This window comes from Trichechus manatus, unplaced genomic scaffold (genome assembly GCF_000243295.1).
Source record: "Trichechus manatus latirostris isolate Lorelei unplaced genomic scaffold, TriManLat1.0 scaffold00049, whole genome shotgun sequence".
NCBI lineage: Eukaryota > Metazoa > Chordata > Mammalia > Sirenia > Trichechidae > Trichechus > Trichechus manatus.
Window position 1 is genome coordinate 5775917 of NW_004443985.1, and position 16030 is coordinate 5791946.

At 38.4% G+C, this 16030-nt stretch overlaps 1 protein-coding gene and 1 non-coding gene across 3 annotated transcripts in view; both read right to left on the reverse strand.

Annotated features, from left to right (window-relative positions):
- The window catches only part of PDCD6IP (programmed cell death 6 interacting protein), a 70340-nt gene that overhangs the window by 22798 nt on the left and 31512 nt on the right, over window positions 1-16030 (reverse strand). Inside the window, exons 5-7 of one of the 2 annotated variants that reach the window (XM_004377335.1) lie at window positions 13893-14046; window positions 10901-11001; window positions 8461-8577 (exon numbers count right to left, since the gene is read on the reverse strand). In XM_004377335.1, the coding sequence (XP_004377392.1) occupies window positions 8461-8577; window positions 10901-11001; window positions 13893-14046 (372 nt within the window). Of the gene's footprint in view, window positions 1-8460; window positions 8593-10900; window positions 11002-13892; window positions 14047-16030 lie in introns of both variants that reach the window. The other variant, XM_004377334.1, reaches the window with a different exon arrangement.
- TRNAE-UUC (transfer RNA glutamic acid (anticodon UUC)) lies at window positions 6606-6676 on the reverse strand. Its single transcript has one exon. It is a non-coding gene; the product is annotated as a tRNA-Glu (tRNA).

The following is a 16030-nucleotide window of genomic DNA, read 5'->3' on the forward strand; positions in this document are numbered from 1 at the left end:
TCTGTAACCCAAGGGACTAACTAGTGTCTTAAAGCCTTCACGGAGACCTGAGACCAGGGCCTTGGGAACACACATGACCAAATACTAAGATGCAGCCCTTTCACGCCCTCACATCAAGATGGGAACATCAAAGGGCTATGCTCCCAGCAACACAGTCAACAAAGAAGCATGTCTGGCTCACATGAGTAGGAAATTTAAAAACAGGAGAAAAGTCTTCCCTTATAATCCATAAAATGAGAATATATCTCGCACAAATTTAAGGTTCAAATTACATTACTTAGGTGGCATTAGGAGCCCTGGTGGTGCAGTGGTTAAGAGCCTGGCTGCTAACCAAAAGGCTGGCAGTATGAATCCACGAGCCATTCCCACAGGGTTGATATGAATCAGAGCTGACTCAACAGCAAAGGGTTTGGTTTGGGTTTTAGGTGGCATTAGCCATAGTAACAGTAGATAAAATAGACAGTACAGCCAAAAGCATTATGAGGGATAAATTCAGCACATATGTTAAAAGGGACAATTTGCCAGAAAGATATAAAACTTTTTAAATTTTATATTTAATAGTCTCTATCTACATAAATAATTATGAGACACTGATAAATCCACCCATGATCACAGTGGAAGATTTTAACACTCCTATTTCAAGAATTGCTAGAGCAAGTAAACAAAATTTGTAAGATTACAGAAAATTTGAACAAAATTAGTGAGTCTGATTTACCAAACATATAGACGACCTTGGGCTCCGTAATTATAGAATATATAGTATTCTCATGCAAATAAAGAATATTTATACAAAACCACCTCATGAGGAGATGACACAGGTTTCAAACACCAAAATTACAGGAATAGAAGAACGGTTTAATACTAGAAAATCTATGTAATTCTCCAAAATAATAGACCTAAGTGAAAAAATCCAGTTTTCTCCACAGATGTTGAAAAGCACTTGATAAAATTCAATATTCATTCTTCATTTTTCTAAAACTCTTAGTAAAATAAACAGATCCCTTCCTTAACATAAAAGGGACATTCCTAGAACAGGACTGAAATAAAGATCATCGATATCACCACGACCAATTAACATGTCAAAACAATTAGACAAAAGAATAAAATTAGAAATATAAAATTTAGAAAAGAAAACGAAAAAATTACTAACTAGAGGTGATGCATTTGTATACCAGGAAAATCTAAGAAAATCAACTAAACTATTTGTCTTAGTCTTTTAGTGCTACTATGACAAAAATACCACAAGTGGGTGGCTTTAACAAAGAGAAATTTATTCTGTCACAGTCTAGGAGGCTAGAAGTCCGAATTCAGGGTGCCAGCTCCAGGGGAAGGCTTTCTCTCTCTGTCATCTCTGGGAGAAGGTCCTTGTCATCTATCTTCCCCCGGTGTAGGAGCTTCTCAGGCACAGAGACCCCAGGTCCAAAGGACGTGCTCTGCTCCCGGCACTGCTTTCTTGTGGGTATCAGGTCCCCCTGTCTCTCTGCTCACTTCTCTCTTTTACATCTCAAAAGAGACTGATTTAAGACACAACCTAATCTTGTAGATTGAGTCCTGCCCCATTAACATAACTGCCGCTAATCCTGTCTCATTAACATCATAGAGGTAGGATTTACAACATATCGGAAAATCACATCAGATGACAAAATGGTGAACAATCACACAATACTAGGAATCATGGCCTAACCAAGTTGACCATGCATTTTGGGGGGGACACAATTCAATGCATGACACTATTCTAAATAACGAGAGAGGTAGCTTAGATACAAAATCAATACAGAGAATACAGGTAAGCAACCACCCGTTTGAAGAGATAAGAGGAAATAAATCCACTTTTACTAGCAACAGAAAGACAAAATATCCAGGAATAAATATTAAGATATATGTAAGATCAATATAAAAACTATACAGAGAAACAAGGACAATCAAAACAAACAAAAGCTAAAAAAATAAAAAATAAAAAACCGCACACATTGAAAGCACTTTGTAATTTGTAAATCAAATTTGATTTGGAAATGTGACCCAAATCTCCTCCAATTCACAGCACTGGCACAAGACCCATCAGGTGTGCTGACTGTACGTGGGTCAGGGGAGCGCAGAGCGCCCACTCTGAGTGGGAACTACTTTACCACGTCTGAGAACAACGAAAGGAGAAAACACCCGCCCAGTGACATCAAAGACAAAGCCAACCACCAACATCTATGTCAAGTCACCAGGAGGCCACAGGAAAAATGGGCTACTGAGGGGCCTCACCCCAAGAGGAAGATGACAGAGCAGCAGTCAGATTAATTACAAAGGAGGGTGCTGGGGGAAGAAGAAAAAGAGAAGGGTTGAACGGGGGTGGGGGGGCGGGCAGGAGGCACTCAGAAAATACCAGCAAAATACAAATTCTAAAAGCAGACCCATCCCTTTGAAAAGCAAGGGTTGTGAGGAAGGCAGGGAAGCATAGGTGTCAAGGTAAAATTCTTTCTCAACTAGACTAGGCTTCAGAGCCAGAGAAGTGGAGCTGAAGACAGGGCACTTCCACTAGGAAGTAGGAAAGCTACTCGAGCCCACTCTCCAACCAAGGAAACTCCTCTGCTATTTGTCCAGTAGAATCAATCTCATTCAAAAATGAGTAACTGAAAAGGCATTCCATCTGCCCTGACACAAAGAAACCATAAGGAAAAGGACAAAAATGAGCAGCATAGCTTTCCAACAGAGAATGAATACTCACCAAAGAAATGCTACCACAAAGCAGCTGATAACAGTATGCTAACATTCCAAAATAAACGTAAAAACTTAAGGACTCAATCATAGCACCAAAAGAACATAAAATATGAACAGAGGACCAGATGCCCAAGACAACAGTGGGTAACAGTTTGATAGCAAAAAAACGTGAAACAAGAGCTGATGGAACTCCAGACAGAAATCAAGAAAAATACAGAATCATTTACGAAAGGAAGACTGAAATGTTTATACAAGGAGCAAAAGGCAAACAGACATCACAAAATAATCACAGTAAAAAGACACATACAGGACAATAATAAGTAAAGAAAATTCAACAAGACAGTTAAGGAGGAAGATTTAAAGAATTAAGAGTCATTAGCCAAATGCAATGTGAGAAGCTTGTATGAATTCTGATTTGGAACAAAACCAACTGTAAAAAGACACTTTATAAACAACCAAAGAAAACTAAACTAGATTTGAATAATATTCAGTTATGAGTACTAATTATTATTTAGTGTTAATTAGTATTAATTTCGCCAGTCGGGATAACAGCATTGTGGTTTTATTATTTCTTAATCCTTATCTGTTAGCAATACATATTGAAGTACTTAAAGATGAAATAGTACGTCTGAGATAGCTTTAAAATACTCCAGAAAAATAAGAGGGTAAGTGGAAGCAGATGAAAAACACAAATACCAAAATACTGGTAATCGACGAAGCTGGGTGATATTTGATGATTCATACTTTTGTATATGCTTGAAACTTTCTAGAATAAATAAACTGACTCAATATACATATGGTGAATTTAGTATATGACAAAGACAGAATCTCAAATCGGAGTTAAAGAGAGACATTTTAATAAATGGTTTTAGAACAACTGGGTAGTAATTTGGAAAAAGATAAAAACTGGATCCAGCACATCACCTATCAGAATAAGCTCCACATGGATCCAAGTCCAAAACATGAAAACATACACGTCTAGAAGAAAACACGGGTTAATTCCTTTACAGCTTTGGAGTGGGCCTTGCAGAGTGTTTTAAATTATGACTCAAAACCCAAAAGCCAAGAAGACAGACATTGATAAATCTTATCACCTAAAAGTCAAAACCTTCTGCAAACAAAAACACATGCAGAGAACTTACGAGATCAAATCACAAACTGGAAAAATACTTCTTATTGCGAAAGGCTAATTAGCTATTAATATAAAAAAAAAAAAAAAAAAAAACCCATTGCTGTCGAGTCAATTCCAACTCATAGCGACCCTATAGGACAGAGGAGAACTGCCCCAGAGGGATTCCAAGGGGTGGCTGGTAGATTCAAACTGCCAACCTTCTGGTTAGCAGCCAAGCTCTTGACCACTGTGCCACCAGGGTTCTATTTACACATAAAGAGCTCCTAAAAATAAAGAAGATCAATTATCAAAGTGAAAAATAAGTAAAAGACATTAAAAAAAGAGTTTACAGATAAAGAAATACAAATGGCCCTTAAACATAGTTACTCAACCTCACTCATTATAGAGAAATGGATATTAAAATTATAGTGAGAAATTATGTTGAGTGTGTATTATGGCTATGTCTTAAAAAAGAGTCCTTATTTTAAGAATAAGAAGCCACAGTGGCACAGTGGATAAGCACTCGGCTGCTAACCGAAAGGTCGGTGGTTTGAACCCACCAGCCGCTCCATGGGAGAGAGATGTGGCGGTCTGCTTCCGTGAAGATTACAGCCTTGGAAACCCTATGGGGCAGGTCTCCTCTGTCCTACAGGCTGCTGTGAGCTGGAACTGACTCAATGGCAGCAGGAATCTTTAGAAACGTAGTCCCTCAGTGGCGCAAACTATTAACACATTCAGCTGCTAACCAGAAGGTTGGAGTCCACCCAGAGGCACCTCAGAATAAAGACCTGGTGATCTAATTCCGAAAAAACCGCCATTGAAAACCCTATGGACCATAGTTTTATTCTGACACACTTGTGGTCACCATGCGTTGCAATCAACTCAACAGCAACTGGTTATCTTTAGAAATACAGACCAAAACAAAAAATACACACACATACAAAATGTACGTAATGAAATGTCTAGGATTTGATTCAAAATAATAAAGTGAGGAAGAGGGAAAGTACAAAGTAAACAAGGGTGGCCGCAAGTTAGTGATTGTTAGAGCTGTGTGGCCCACTGTTCTATTCTCTCTACTTTAAAACCTTGTTTGAAATCTTCCGTAATAATTTATTTTAATTTAAAAAAAGCTGTTCTACAACTGCCTCCTTTGCCATGAGACCAAAAGAACTGGATGGTGTCCAGCAACCATTACTGAACGTTTGGATCAAAATTTCTCAATGGAATTCAGGCTTTTTGGAGCCACTGAATCTGGATGAACCCCTGAAACTATTTCCCTGAGATAATTTTTAAACTTTAAACCTTAAACCAAACTACCAAACCAAAAAAAAGTTTACCATAGTAGAGTATGCATGTCTTAGGTACTGTGCTCTTTTAAAGAATTATCTATGTGAGATCAAAGTGACAGTGGCGACTGGAGGTTGGATGGGAAGCTTAGGGGACAAAGTGTTTAAGATAACAATGGCAGAATAATTTGGAAAAGGATATCGAGAATGGTAGCACAACTTGAAGAATGTAATCAGTGTCACTGAACTGTACATGCAGAAACTGCTGAAATGGTGTTCTTTAGCTGTGTATATTCTCACCAAAATTTTTTTAAAAATTTTTTTACAGATGTTCTAATATATCTATTAGATTGAAAAAAATGCCAAAGTTTGATAAAAGACCATGAGGAAAACAAGCTCTCTCACACACTGCCGGTAGGAATACAAGGGCGTATCTATAAATTACAGGTGTATTTACACTTGATATCGCAATCCCATTTTTAGTGATTTATTTTTATACCTGCTCAAGTACAAAATGCCACTTGTGTACATGATTATTCACTACAGCATCATTTGTAGCAAGTCTTGTAAACATCCAAGTATCCACAATAAGGGACAACAATGAACTGTGGTTTATACAACGAAGCTCTACCAAAAAAAGTGAGGATGATATTCATTGTTTTATGAGAAAAGCAAGATGCACAAAACTGTACATACTACCTTTTTTGTAAGATGAAGATAAGAATGTGCATGTATGTGTGTATGTAGGCATGTGTACGTGGATGCCTGTATTTAAAAAAAAAACACTGGAAGAATTAAACTGTTGAAAATTATTGACGGAGCAGTGGGGAAAACGATGGAGAAAAAGGGGTGGAGGGACAGGTTAAAATGTATGCCTTTGTCAGTACGTAGACCTGGTCGTCCCAAGTTTTATTCTGAAAGTTTTCAAGCTCACGGAAAAACTGAAAGACTGAAACAATGAGTAATGACATAGCCTCTACCTAGGTTAAACAATTGCTACCATTCTGACATATTTACTTTCCCTCTCTTCCCATGCACATACAAACACATGTACCTTTTTCTTGCTGTTTTGCAGAACCATTTGAAACTAAGGTTCAGATGTCATGACCCTTCATCCCTAAATACCTCAGCAAATATCTCCTAGTAAGGACAATCTCAGTATCTACAACCTACTATCTATCACAGCTTAGAAAACTAACAGAACTTCCCACAGATCAGCTTTACCAGCCTGCTTGTCGTTGTTAGCTGCCATCAAGTAGCCTCCCGACTCGTCAACCCCAGGCACAACGGAACGAAATGCTGCACGATCCTGCACCATCCCCGTGATCGGCTGCAGACCATACTACTGAGATCCACAGGGTTTTCATTAGGCTGATTTTCAAAAACAGGTCACCAGGCCTTTCCTCCTAGTCCATCTTAGTCTGGAAGTTCTGCTGAAACCTGTTCGGCATCACTGAAGAACAAAAGCCTCCACTGACAGACAGATAAGGACGCATAAGAGGTGCACTGGCCAGGAATCAAACCCGGGTCTCCCGCATGAAAGGCGAGAATTCTACCACTGAGCCACCAATGCCTCAACCATCTTGCCGGGTCCCTCGTTCAATGGGTTTAATAAATCTTTGACGTGCATTCATTCCATGAGTCACATTTTTATAGCTTTATGTCTACATGCTTTTGTATCTTTTTGAAAATCGTACTTTGGTAACTTTGGATATTCCACCAAGATGTCCAGAAGAACCCACCTCGTGGAGCCCAAAGCCCAGTGAACTGCACTGTCCGAGAGTGTGCCTCATGGGCTGTGTGAGCCCGGCTGCAACTCTTCTTGGCTCTGGAAGTGAATCCCAAGCAGCAATTTTCCCTTTGCTGCTATTTTACCTATTGTGCTGATTTTCCTGACTGTGTTTTTTTGTTTCTGGTTTTCACACAACCGAAAACCAAACTCGCTGCTGTGGGGTAGATTCTGACCCATAGCGACCCTACAGGACAGAGTAGAACTGCCCCATAGGGTTTCCAAGGACAGCCTGGTGGATTCAAACTGCCAACCTTTTGGTTAGCAGCTGAGCTCTTAACCACTGCGCCACCAGGGCTCCTTCACACAACCAGAGAGATCTAATGATCTCTATCAAATGAAGGGGTGTTCTTCTCTCTGGGTGAGAGAGCAGAAAATCTGGTTTGTTGGTCATCTTTTTTGGTCTGTTTGTTTGTTCTGTTTGCCTGTTTGTGAGCTCCAATCAGTTACAAATATTTCACGCCTACTGGAAAGATGAACACCCTTTGAGCCAAAGATATAGGTAAACATTTGTGTTCTGTGTTAACTTTTGGTCTATGGCTAAAGCTGTAAAAGTGAAGTTACAACTCTATGTGTCTGTAACTGAGAAAAGTCTCCACTTCTCACTGTGTAGGAGTATGAAATTGTTTCCTTTTTCCAAAGCGTTTTAAATACTAGATTAAAATGTTTAAAAGAAACTCTTCTCTGTTTAAAGACTAAATAAATAACCACTTACTTGAATCTAATAGGCCCAGAATTTCCTGAAAATAAACTTCTAATACTTTGAATATGCTGGCCTTTAAAAAAAAAGATCCTTCATGCAGAAACTCCTTGCTCAGAAGTATTTTTATATAACAATCTATGTACACATAATCAGAGTGAATCTCTGGTCAAATTGGACAGGTTTGATAGTCTGGGTTTTATAAAAAACACATATATCATTCTCTGATTTTGTCGGTATGGAGCATAAGCATTCATTTTATTTTTTTATAAGACTTGGGTTTGTTTTCTCATGAACAGACTACTGTGAACCTCCTAAATGGTACTTCCATAATATCTTCTAATATCGAGTCCATGTTTCAACTTCCCTAATAGTCCTTCTCCCACCAATACTCCAACAGCAAACCGCTCATATAAGCAGGCCCCCCCGCTGGAAGTGTCACAGCAAGCTTCCGACCAGCTCCAGTGCAGACAGTACGGCTACAGCTGCACAGAAGGTCTTTTGCGGTTTACACGATCTACTTGTGTATGTTACAACTGTGCTTCTCACGCTATGTGATTATACGCCCCAAGTCTAGATCATCACTGTACATCTTCCGGGAACACTGTAATCAATTGAAAATATTTTTATGTTAAAGCAAACATGGATAAATAATAGAACTGAAAGCAAATTTCACATGAAATTTCTAGATAAAATGTGAGACTTCCAAAAATATGTAGTAGGTAAGTCTAAAAGTGTAAACAGTCACTTGTCTCTACTAATAGGGCAATGGCTGGAGGAAAAGGCTGTTACGAGCAAACCTGGGAACCTTGATAGGGAGCAAAATGGAAACTCGAGTTACTCAAACATTTATTTCAAAGATACTCACCTGTAACCTTGCAATCTCCTCTCCAAATTTCTTCTGCTGCTTTGCCAAGAGAGACTGGTGGTACTCAGCGTTGGCCTGCATGATACAGTGCTTGGCAGCCAAGACAGGGAACACCTCCTGGAAATAAAAATACTGACCAGGGGAGAGTTCAACCACACAAATCACCACACACAACATGGGATGCAGGAAGAAAAAGGGAAAGGAGACAGGAATTAGAATCACCCCATTAATGGTTAAGAGACAGGTTAGTCGTAGACGTAAACAGAGAAGACCACATGATTTTGCCTGGATTAGATTTAATGAATTCAATTTTCTTCTTCCAATTAAAATTAAGTTTTGTTTGTTTTTTTTTTTAAACTGTGAATTGAAGCCAATTTAAGTTTTGGCAAGTCTCTTTAATGGAGCCATGAAGTCGCCGTTTTGTTTACAAAGAAAGGAAAGCATGCATTGGAAAGAAAGGAGAATGGATATTCACAGAGGGAGACCAAGCCCAGGGCTTCAGACGCTTTCTTACGAGCCATTACCCAGCCCTCGAGTTAGCTAAACCACATTACTGACATATACTAATGAAACTGCTCTATAGCTGACTGTTTCATCATGTTTAAAAGACAGAAGACAGTAAAGTAAGTTCCCACTTAAGTTCATATCCTAAAAGACTTCTTAATAAAGAAAAAACCACATAAAGATGATTTACTATCATATAACCGCTAACATGGCAGTTATCAAAGACTCAAAAACACACAGCAGACAGACAAACGCACTAAGTTAATGACTAATAAGAGGATAAAGTGTTATTTTCTTCCACTTTGTTTTTCTTTAAAAAAAAAAAATCCCAGTCAAAGTTACTGAAAAGATAACAAAGACATGAACCAGAAAAGCAGTATATTGGCAGAGGCTCTCCCAAAATGCCAGATCCTAAACTGCAACCTCATTTTTATGAAGTACATGCCTTATAAAATCCAACAAATACACTAGACAATCACTGTCTAGACAAAACAATAAGAGAATCAAAACCTGAACCACTACCTGGCGTGCCTTCCTGTCTCCCAGTGAAAAATTTCCTAGCTTCCTGGATCACTACTTGCAGATATTCCAGTTTTATAACTAGAATATGAAAATACCTGTGAGCTTTATTAGTAAAGATAGAGCAACAAAAGACATCTGAATCTCAAACTGCCAGTTCTCAAAGTAAGCCTGGAGCATCTTGGTACTTCAACAGGAGATTTTCAAGGAATACCAGGAAATGCTGCAGAGGTGGATTCCAAGTCTTTGTAGGTGACATTCTTCTCTCCACGACAGGACTGAGCTAATGGCCCAACCGGATGTAACGGTACACTGTGCAGCTGAACATGAAGTCTTTCAGATGAAAAAAAGGTGAGAGGAGATCCCAACTCTCTTTTAAGGACTGATGTAATTAATACTCAAGAGTCCTGGGCAAATTTCTACCGGGCTCTTGGCATGTTTTAAATGCCCAGGTATCTTCATACTGATTCATTATTGTTCATTTCTGATGTCTTAGACTAATGTGTACTGTTGATGCACTTGTGTGCTTTTTTACTTCACTCCAAAAGTTGCCTGCAATTTCATAATTTACAAAGATTCCTGAATATGATTTATAAATCAATAAATTCCCCTATAAAAGATCATGCAACAAATACCATATGTGATCACACTGATGAAACTAATTCCTTGCACATTTCTGAAGAAGAGTAGTGGAAACACACTACGTTCCACTTAATCTTTAAGTTTCCTTTCTTACTCATTCTAAGTTTACTTGTTTGTCAGTCTAGTCATCTGCTCTGTCATTTACGAATGATCACCACCGAACAGTCTTTTCAACTGCCACTTCAGAAAAGTTGACATTAAAACATAACACCTCCTGTGATGTGTGGTTTAAGATGGTTGCTTTTCCTTAGCTGTCCAATATGGCAGCCAATTTTCTATCCCTATTAGCAAAACGTAATTCTAATCAAATTACTGGATGAAACAAGCTTTCTTTTCCTTCTCATTATGCTTGTTTTTGAACTTTCTGTTAAGACTCAGCTTTAAGAAAACAGGACAATAATTAAAAGTGTGAATAATCAACACACTCAAGTATTCATGCTTGGACCAAATCACCAATGATTCAGAACTACACCATTACTGCATCTATAAGACTACTGGACATAAGATAGTCAAAAATTTCCAGAAAGAATTTTAGCTGGGAAAAACAAATTTAGTAAAGAGCAAACACAAAGGCATCCCCTAAATATAAAACAAGTTTCACACATATTAAATTTAAAAAAAAAAACTATTTCTACAAATATTTTTCAAATGCCTCACTTGAAATTTTAAATTTTTTTAAAGTATGTAATTTTCAACTTGTGCTTCTTGTACACAAAAATGTCTAAATACTTCCACATGCAGAACTGCTTAATTACTCACAGAAACAATAACTGACCTTGGGGAGAGTATCTTTGTACTGACACTGCTTGAAAGCATCACCAAAATAATCTGCAGCCTGATTGGCCAATTTAGCGATGATAGCATCTTTCATTTTATCTGGAATAAAATATTGACCATTATAATTAAAATAAATATATGAGATAATCTGTTATATCATGATGACATAGTATAGGCATTGAGATCACATTTAGACATCTATCTTAGAAAATCCTTACTGATGAAATCAATTTTTCTGTATAAAACTTAGTTATTCCATAGTAAATCCACTGAGACAGAAAATAATTACTGGTGCCAGGAGCTAACAGGAAGGGAGCCTGAGACATGATGCTAATGGATACAGGTTTTCTTTTGGGGATGATGAAAATGTTCTGAAATCAGATAGGGGTAATGGTTGTATAAGGGTGAATATAAGAAGAATCACTGAATTGTATACTTTGAAAAGGTGAATTTTACGGTATGTGAATTAGATCTCAATATAAAGCTTTCGGAAAAAAAAAAAAAAAAAAAACCTTAATTATTCCAATTCACATCTCTTCCACATGATGACTGCTCCCTTATTTTCAATTTCTCTGCACTTGTATATTCATCCCACACTCCAATCTCTCATACTAACATGTCTTATAAGAACTGTTCTTATTCCCTCCTTCACAGGGCAAGGGACTCTGCCTGGACGTCATTTAGGCTTAGTTTAAGCAGGACCTCCTCAAAAGAAACCCTTCTTGACTAACGAATCTAAATTAGCACAACTCCCTCTACATTCTTCCCCCACAATCAGATCACCAGCCACTATCACATACTCCATTCTGATTGTCCTTTTTTTTTTTTAATTGTATTTTATATAAGGGTTTACAGAGCAGTTTCTCATTAAACAATTAATAAACATATTGTTTTGTGACACTGGTTGCCACCTCTACGCCACGTCAAACGTCTCCCCTTCTCAACCTTGGGTTCCCTGTTACCAGCTTTCCTGTCCCCTTCTGCCTTCTCGTCCTTGCCCCTGGGCTGGTGTGCCCATTTAGTCTCGTTTTGTTTTATGGACCTGTCTAATCTTTGGCTGAAGGGTGAAACTCAGGAGTGGCTTTAGTACTGAGTTAAAAAGGTGTCCGGGGGCCTTATTCTTGGGGTTTCTCCAGTCTCTGTCAGGCTAATAAGTCTGGTCCTTTTTTCCAGGTTAGAATTTTGTTCTACAATTTTTCTCCAGCTCTGTCCAGGACCGTCTATTGTGATCCGTGTCAGAGCAGTCGGTGGTGGTAGCCAGACACCATCTTAGTTGTACTGGGCTCAGTCTGGTGGAAGCTGTGGTACTTGTGTTCCATTAGTCCTTTGGACTAATCTTTCCCTCATGTCTTTGGTTTTCTTCACTCTCTCTTGCTCCAGACAGGGTGAGACCAGTAGAGTATCTTAGATGGTCACTCACAAGCTTTTAAGACCCCAGACACTACTCACCAGTAAGATGTAGAACATTTTTCTTTATAAACTATGTTATGCCAATTGAGCCTGATGTTCCCCGAGACCACGGTCCCCAGCCCTCAGCACTGTAATTCAGTCCTCAGGGAGTTTGGATGTGTCTATGGGGCTTCCATGACCTTAACCTGGTCAAGTTGTGCTGGCTCCCCCAGTATTGTCTACTGTCTTACCCTTCACCAAAGTTACCACTTAACTATTGCCTACTTAGTGTTTTTCCCTCCCCACCACTCCCTTCCCTCCTAACCATCAAAGAATGTTTCTTTTTGTGTGTAAACTTTTTCATGAGTTTTTATAATAGTGGTCTCATACAAGATTTGTCCTCTCGTGACTGACTTATTTCACTCAGCATAATGTCCTCCAGATTCATCCATGTTGTATGATGTCTCACAGATTCATCATTGATCTTTATCGTTGTGTAGTGTTCTATTGTGTGTACGTACCATAGTTTGTTTATCCATTCATCTACTGATGGGCACTTCTAGGTTGTTTCCATCTTTTTGCTATTGTGAATATGGGTGCAATGAACATGGGTGTGCATATGTCTATTTGTAATGGCTCTTATTTCTCTAGGATATACTCCTAGGAGTGAGATTGCTGGATCATATGGTATTTCTAATTCTAGTTTTTTAAAGACGCGCCATATCATTTTCCAAATGGTTGTACCATTTTGCATTCCCACCAGCAGTGCGTAACAGTTCCACTCTCCCGGCAGCCTCTCCAGCATTTGTTATTTTCTGTTTTTTTGATTCATGCCAGTGATGTCGGGGTGAGATGGTATCTATCTCATTGTGGTTGTGATTTGCATTTCTCTAACAGCTAGTGATTGCGAGCATATCCTCATGTGTCTGTTAGTCACCTGAATGTCCTGTTTGGTGAAATGTCTGTTCATATGTTTTGCCCATTTCTTAACTGGACTATTTGTCTTTTTTGTTGCAGAGGTGTTGGATTTTCCTATAGATTTTAGAAATTAGACCTTTGTCAGATTTGTCATAGCCAAAAATTTTTTCCTGCAATCTTACTGTCTTCATAGCACTTAACTCTCTCCGAATTACCATGGCTACTTAATGTCTTTTTTTTTTTTATTGGTTTTGTTTTGCTTTTCTGTCACTCTCCACACAAAATATAAGCTCCTGAAAATAGGAACGTTATCTTTCTGCTAAGGTTTATCTAAAGCCTACAAGAGAACAGTGACTGGCACAGAGTAGGCACCCAATAAACATGTGCTAGATGAACGAAATGTCTGACGTATTACATATACATGAATACTACTCCAAAGCTCAGTGTTTAAGAACAATAGCTAACTAGCCATTTCATAACGGACTTCCAACATAGCCTACATTCTTACATGTGTATTTGTACCACCACCAGTTCAGAAAAGGAGAGTTGGAGTATTTCCATAAACCAGGTATCAAGTTCAAAAAGGAAAACTCTGTATGGACATATTATACTGTAATCACCTTCTTAGTTTAGTCTACCACTTCTTTACACATGCAACAAGATGGAAGACAAACTGGAATTACCTCTTGTGGCTTTTAAAAAAAATACTTCCTGGGCCTGTGCCAGCATAATAAGGCTGAGGGTCCCAACTGTATCTGGAGATATGTCCACGGTGGGCTCTCGGTTTAAGGCAGATAAAACCGTCTCTTTAATATGTAAAAAGGCACCACTAGCAAACTAAAGGGGAGAGGGGAGAAAATCATTTTTTAAGTCTACAGGACTCAGCAAGACTTAATTTTCTACTCTCACACACAAATATCATTTCAAATGTCACCTCAACGAACAGTTACAATATTTACATTTTTATACTGTGCAAAATAGATCTAAAACATCTAAAAATCCAAGTAACAGGAGCTTTAGGAAAGATTAAAAGTAAGTTACAGGGGAAAACAAAGTAAATTAACAGGGAAAATCAATTGAGCTTATTTTTAGATATCCTCCCTCAAAGCCAACATGAGAATAGTAGTAGGGCTAAACATCACAAAAACTTTTTTTGTACTGAAATATTCTTGGTTTGGTCCCAAACTAACTCATCTCTCAAATAACTAAACACGCTGCACTTAGGGAAAAAAGCCCTGGTGGTGCAGAGGTTAAAGTGTTCGGCTGCTAATCAAAAGGTTGGCAGTTCTAACTCACCAGCCGCTCCACAGGAGAAAGATGTGGCAGTCTGCTTCTGTAAAGATTTACAGCCTTGGAAACCCGATGGGGTCTCTATGAATCGGAACTGACTCCATGGCAGGGAGTTTGGGTAGGTACTTAGGGGAAATTCAAAACAGTATATATACCTAGTCTTCTGAGGATCAACATTGCTATCTATCGCCAATTGGCTTTCAGAGAGGAACCTATGTTCCCCATCAGGTTTTTCTTCCCAATTATATTTTGCTGAGGTTAACGCTAAAATAACTTTTATGAGACAAATACACCAGGAATAAGTTAAACTGGGATTAAAAGGTGTTGTCGTTTATTTAGGTAAGCTACACAGAGACAACTAAAGGTAACCATATTAAAATGAACTTCATGCTTTCTGCAGTCATGAAGTATTGTAAAACTGCAAGGAGTGATCAGCTAATCTAGTTTAGTAATGCGCGGAATCAAAGACTAGAATAGACACAGACCAGAACCACCAAGGTATGAGGACCCGGAAGCCCAGAGAGGTCAAAGAGCTTGCCCAAGGGCACAAAGCCGCTAGCTGGCAAATAAGGCCCTCCCTCTCCTAATCCCTCCATTCTATTTCTATCACACTAGGTGATCTGCTGTGAACACTCAGAGAATGACTGCTTCCTCAGAAATTCAGAATGCCCCCCATAATCTCACATGCCAATTAAGTTCCAGTTAACAGGAAGCTAAATAAAATTTTACTTCATTTTCACATTTTTGAACATCTGCCATTTATGACTCAAAAAGAAAAAGTGTGTCATGCCTGTCATCTGTGCCCACCCAAAACTGCACGGTGAGCCACAAATGGGAGAACTCCGTTTACTTAAGCTGTATTTTCCTTTCACTTGCCTAAAACAGCATTCTGCACCCCTCTTCTTAACTCAAAAAATGGGAAAAATCAGGCTCCATCTCGGAGACAAGTAAATTCCAGAGCCACTGGGAGGCAGTGGAAGGGCCAGTTAGAATTCCATGCAATTTGTAATGAGAATTAAAATCCAAAAGAACCACTTTATTAACACTTCTGACCTTCAGTTTCCTCATCTGCAAAATGGAATGACATTATGTGACCTGCTTCACAAGGTTTACCCAAGAGTCAAATAATGTACATGAAAATACTTTTTAAACTATAGAGTAATATAAAATACAGGAACATAATTATATATGATATGACTTGGCAATAATCACTTATTATTCCTTAAGCTGAAACAAAAACATAAAAGCTCTAAGTAAAAATCTGCTACAAACTAATATGCCATGTTAGTAAATGATTAGAACCTAGAATATGGATTTAGCCAACTTAATAATGTTACTTATCTGACCACATTCAAATATGACCTCTCGAGTCTCAGAATTAAACTTTGATTTTCTTGACAAGAGGTCTTAATTTCTGTGACACTGGTAAAATTTTAGGTGTGCCTCACTTTAAGAAAATATATAAAGTTAACATACAAAATTTTTAAACAAGGTTAATGATTTAAAAGGGATTCACCAAGGATTTTGTCTC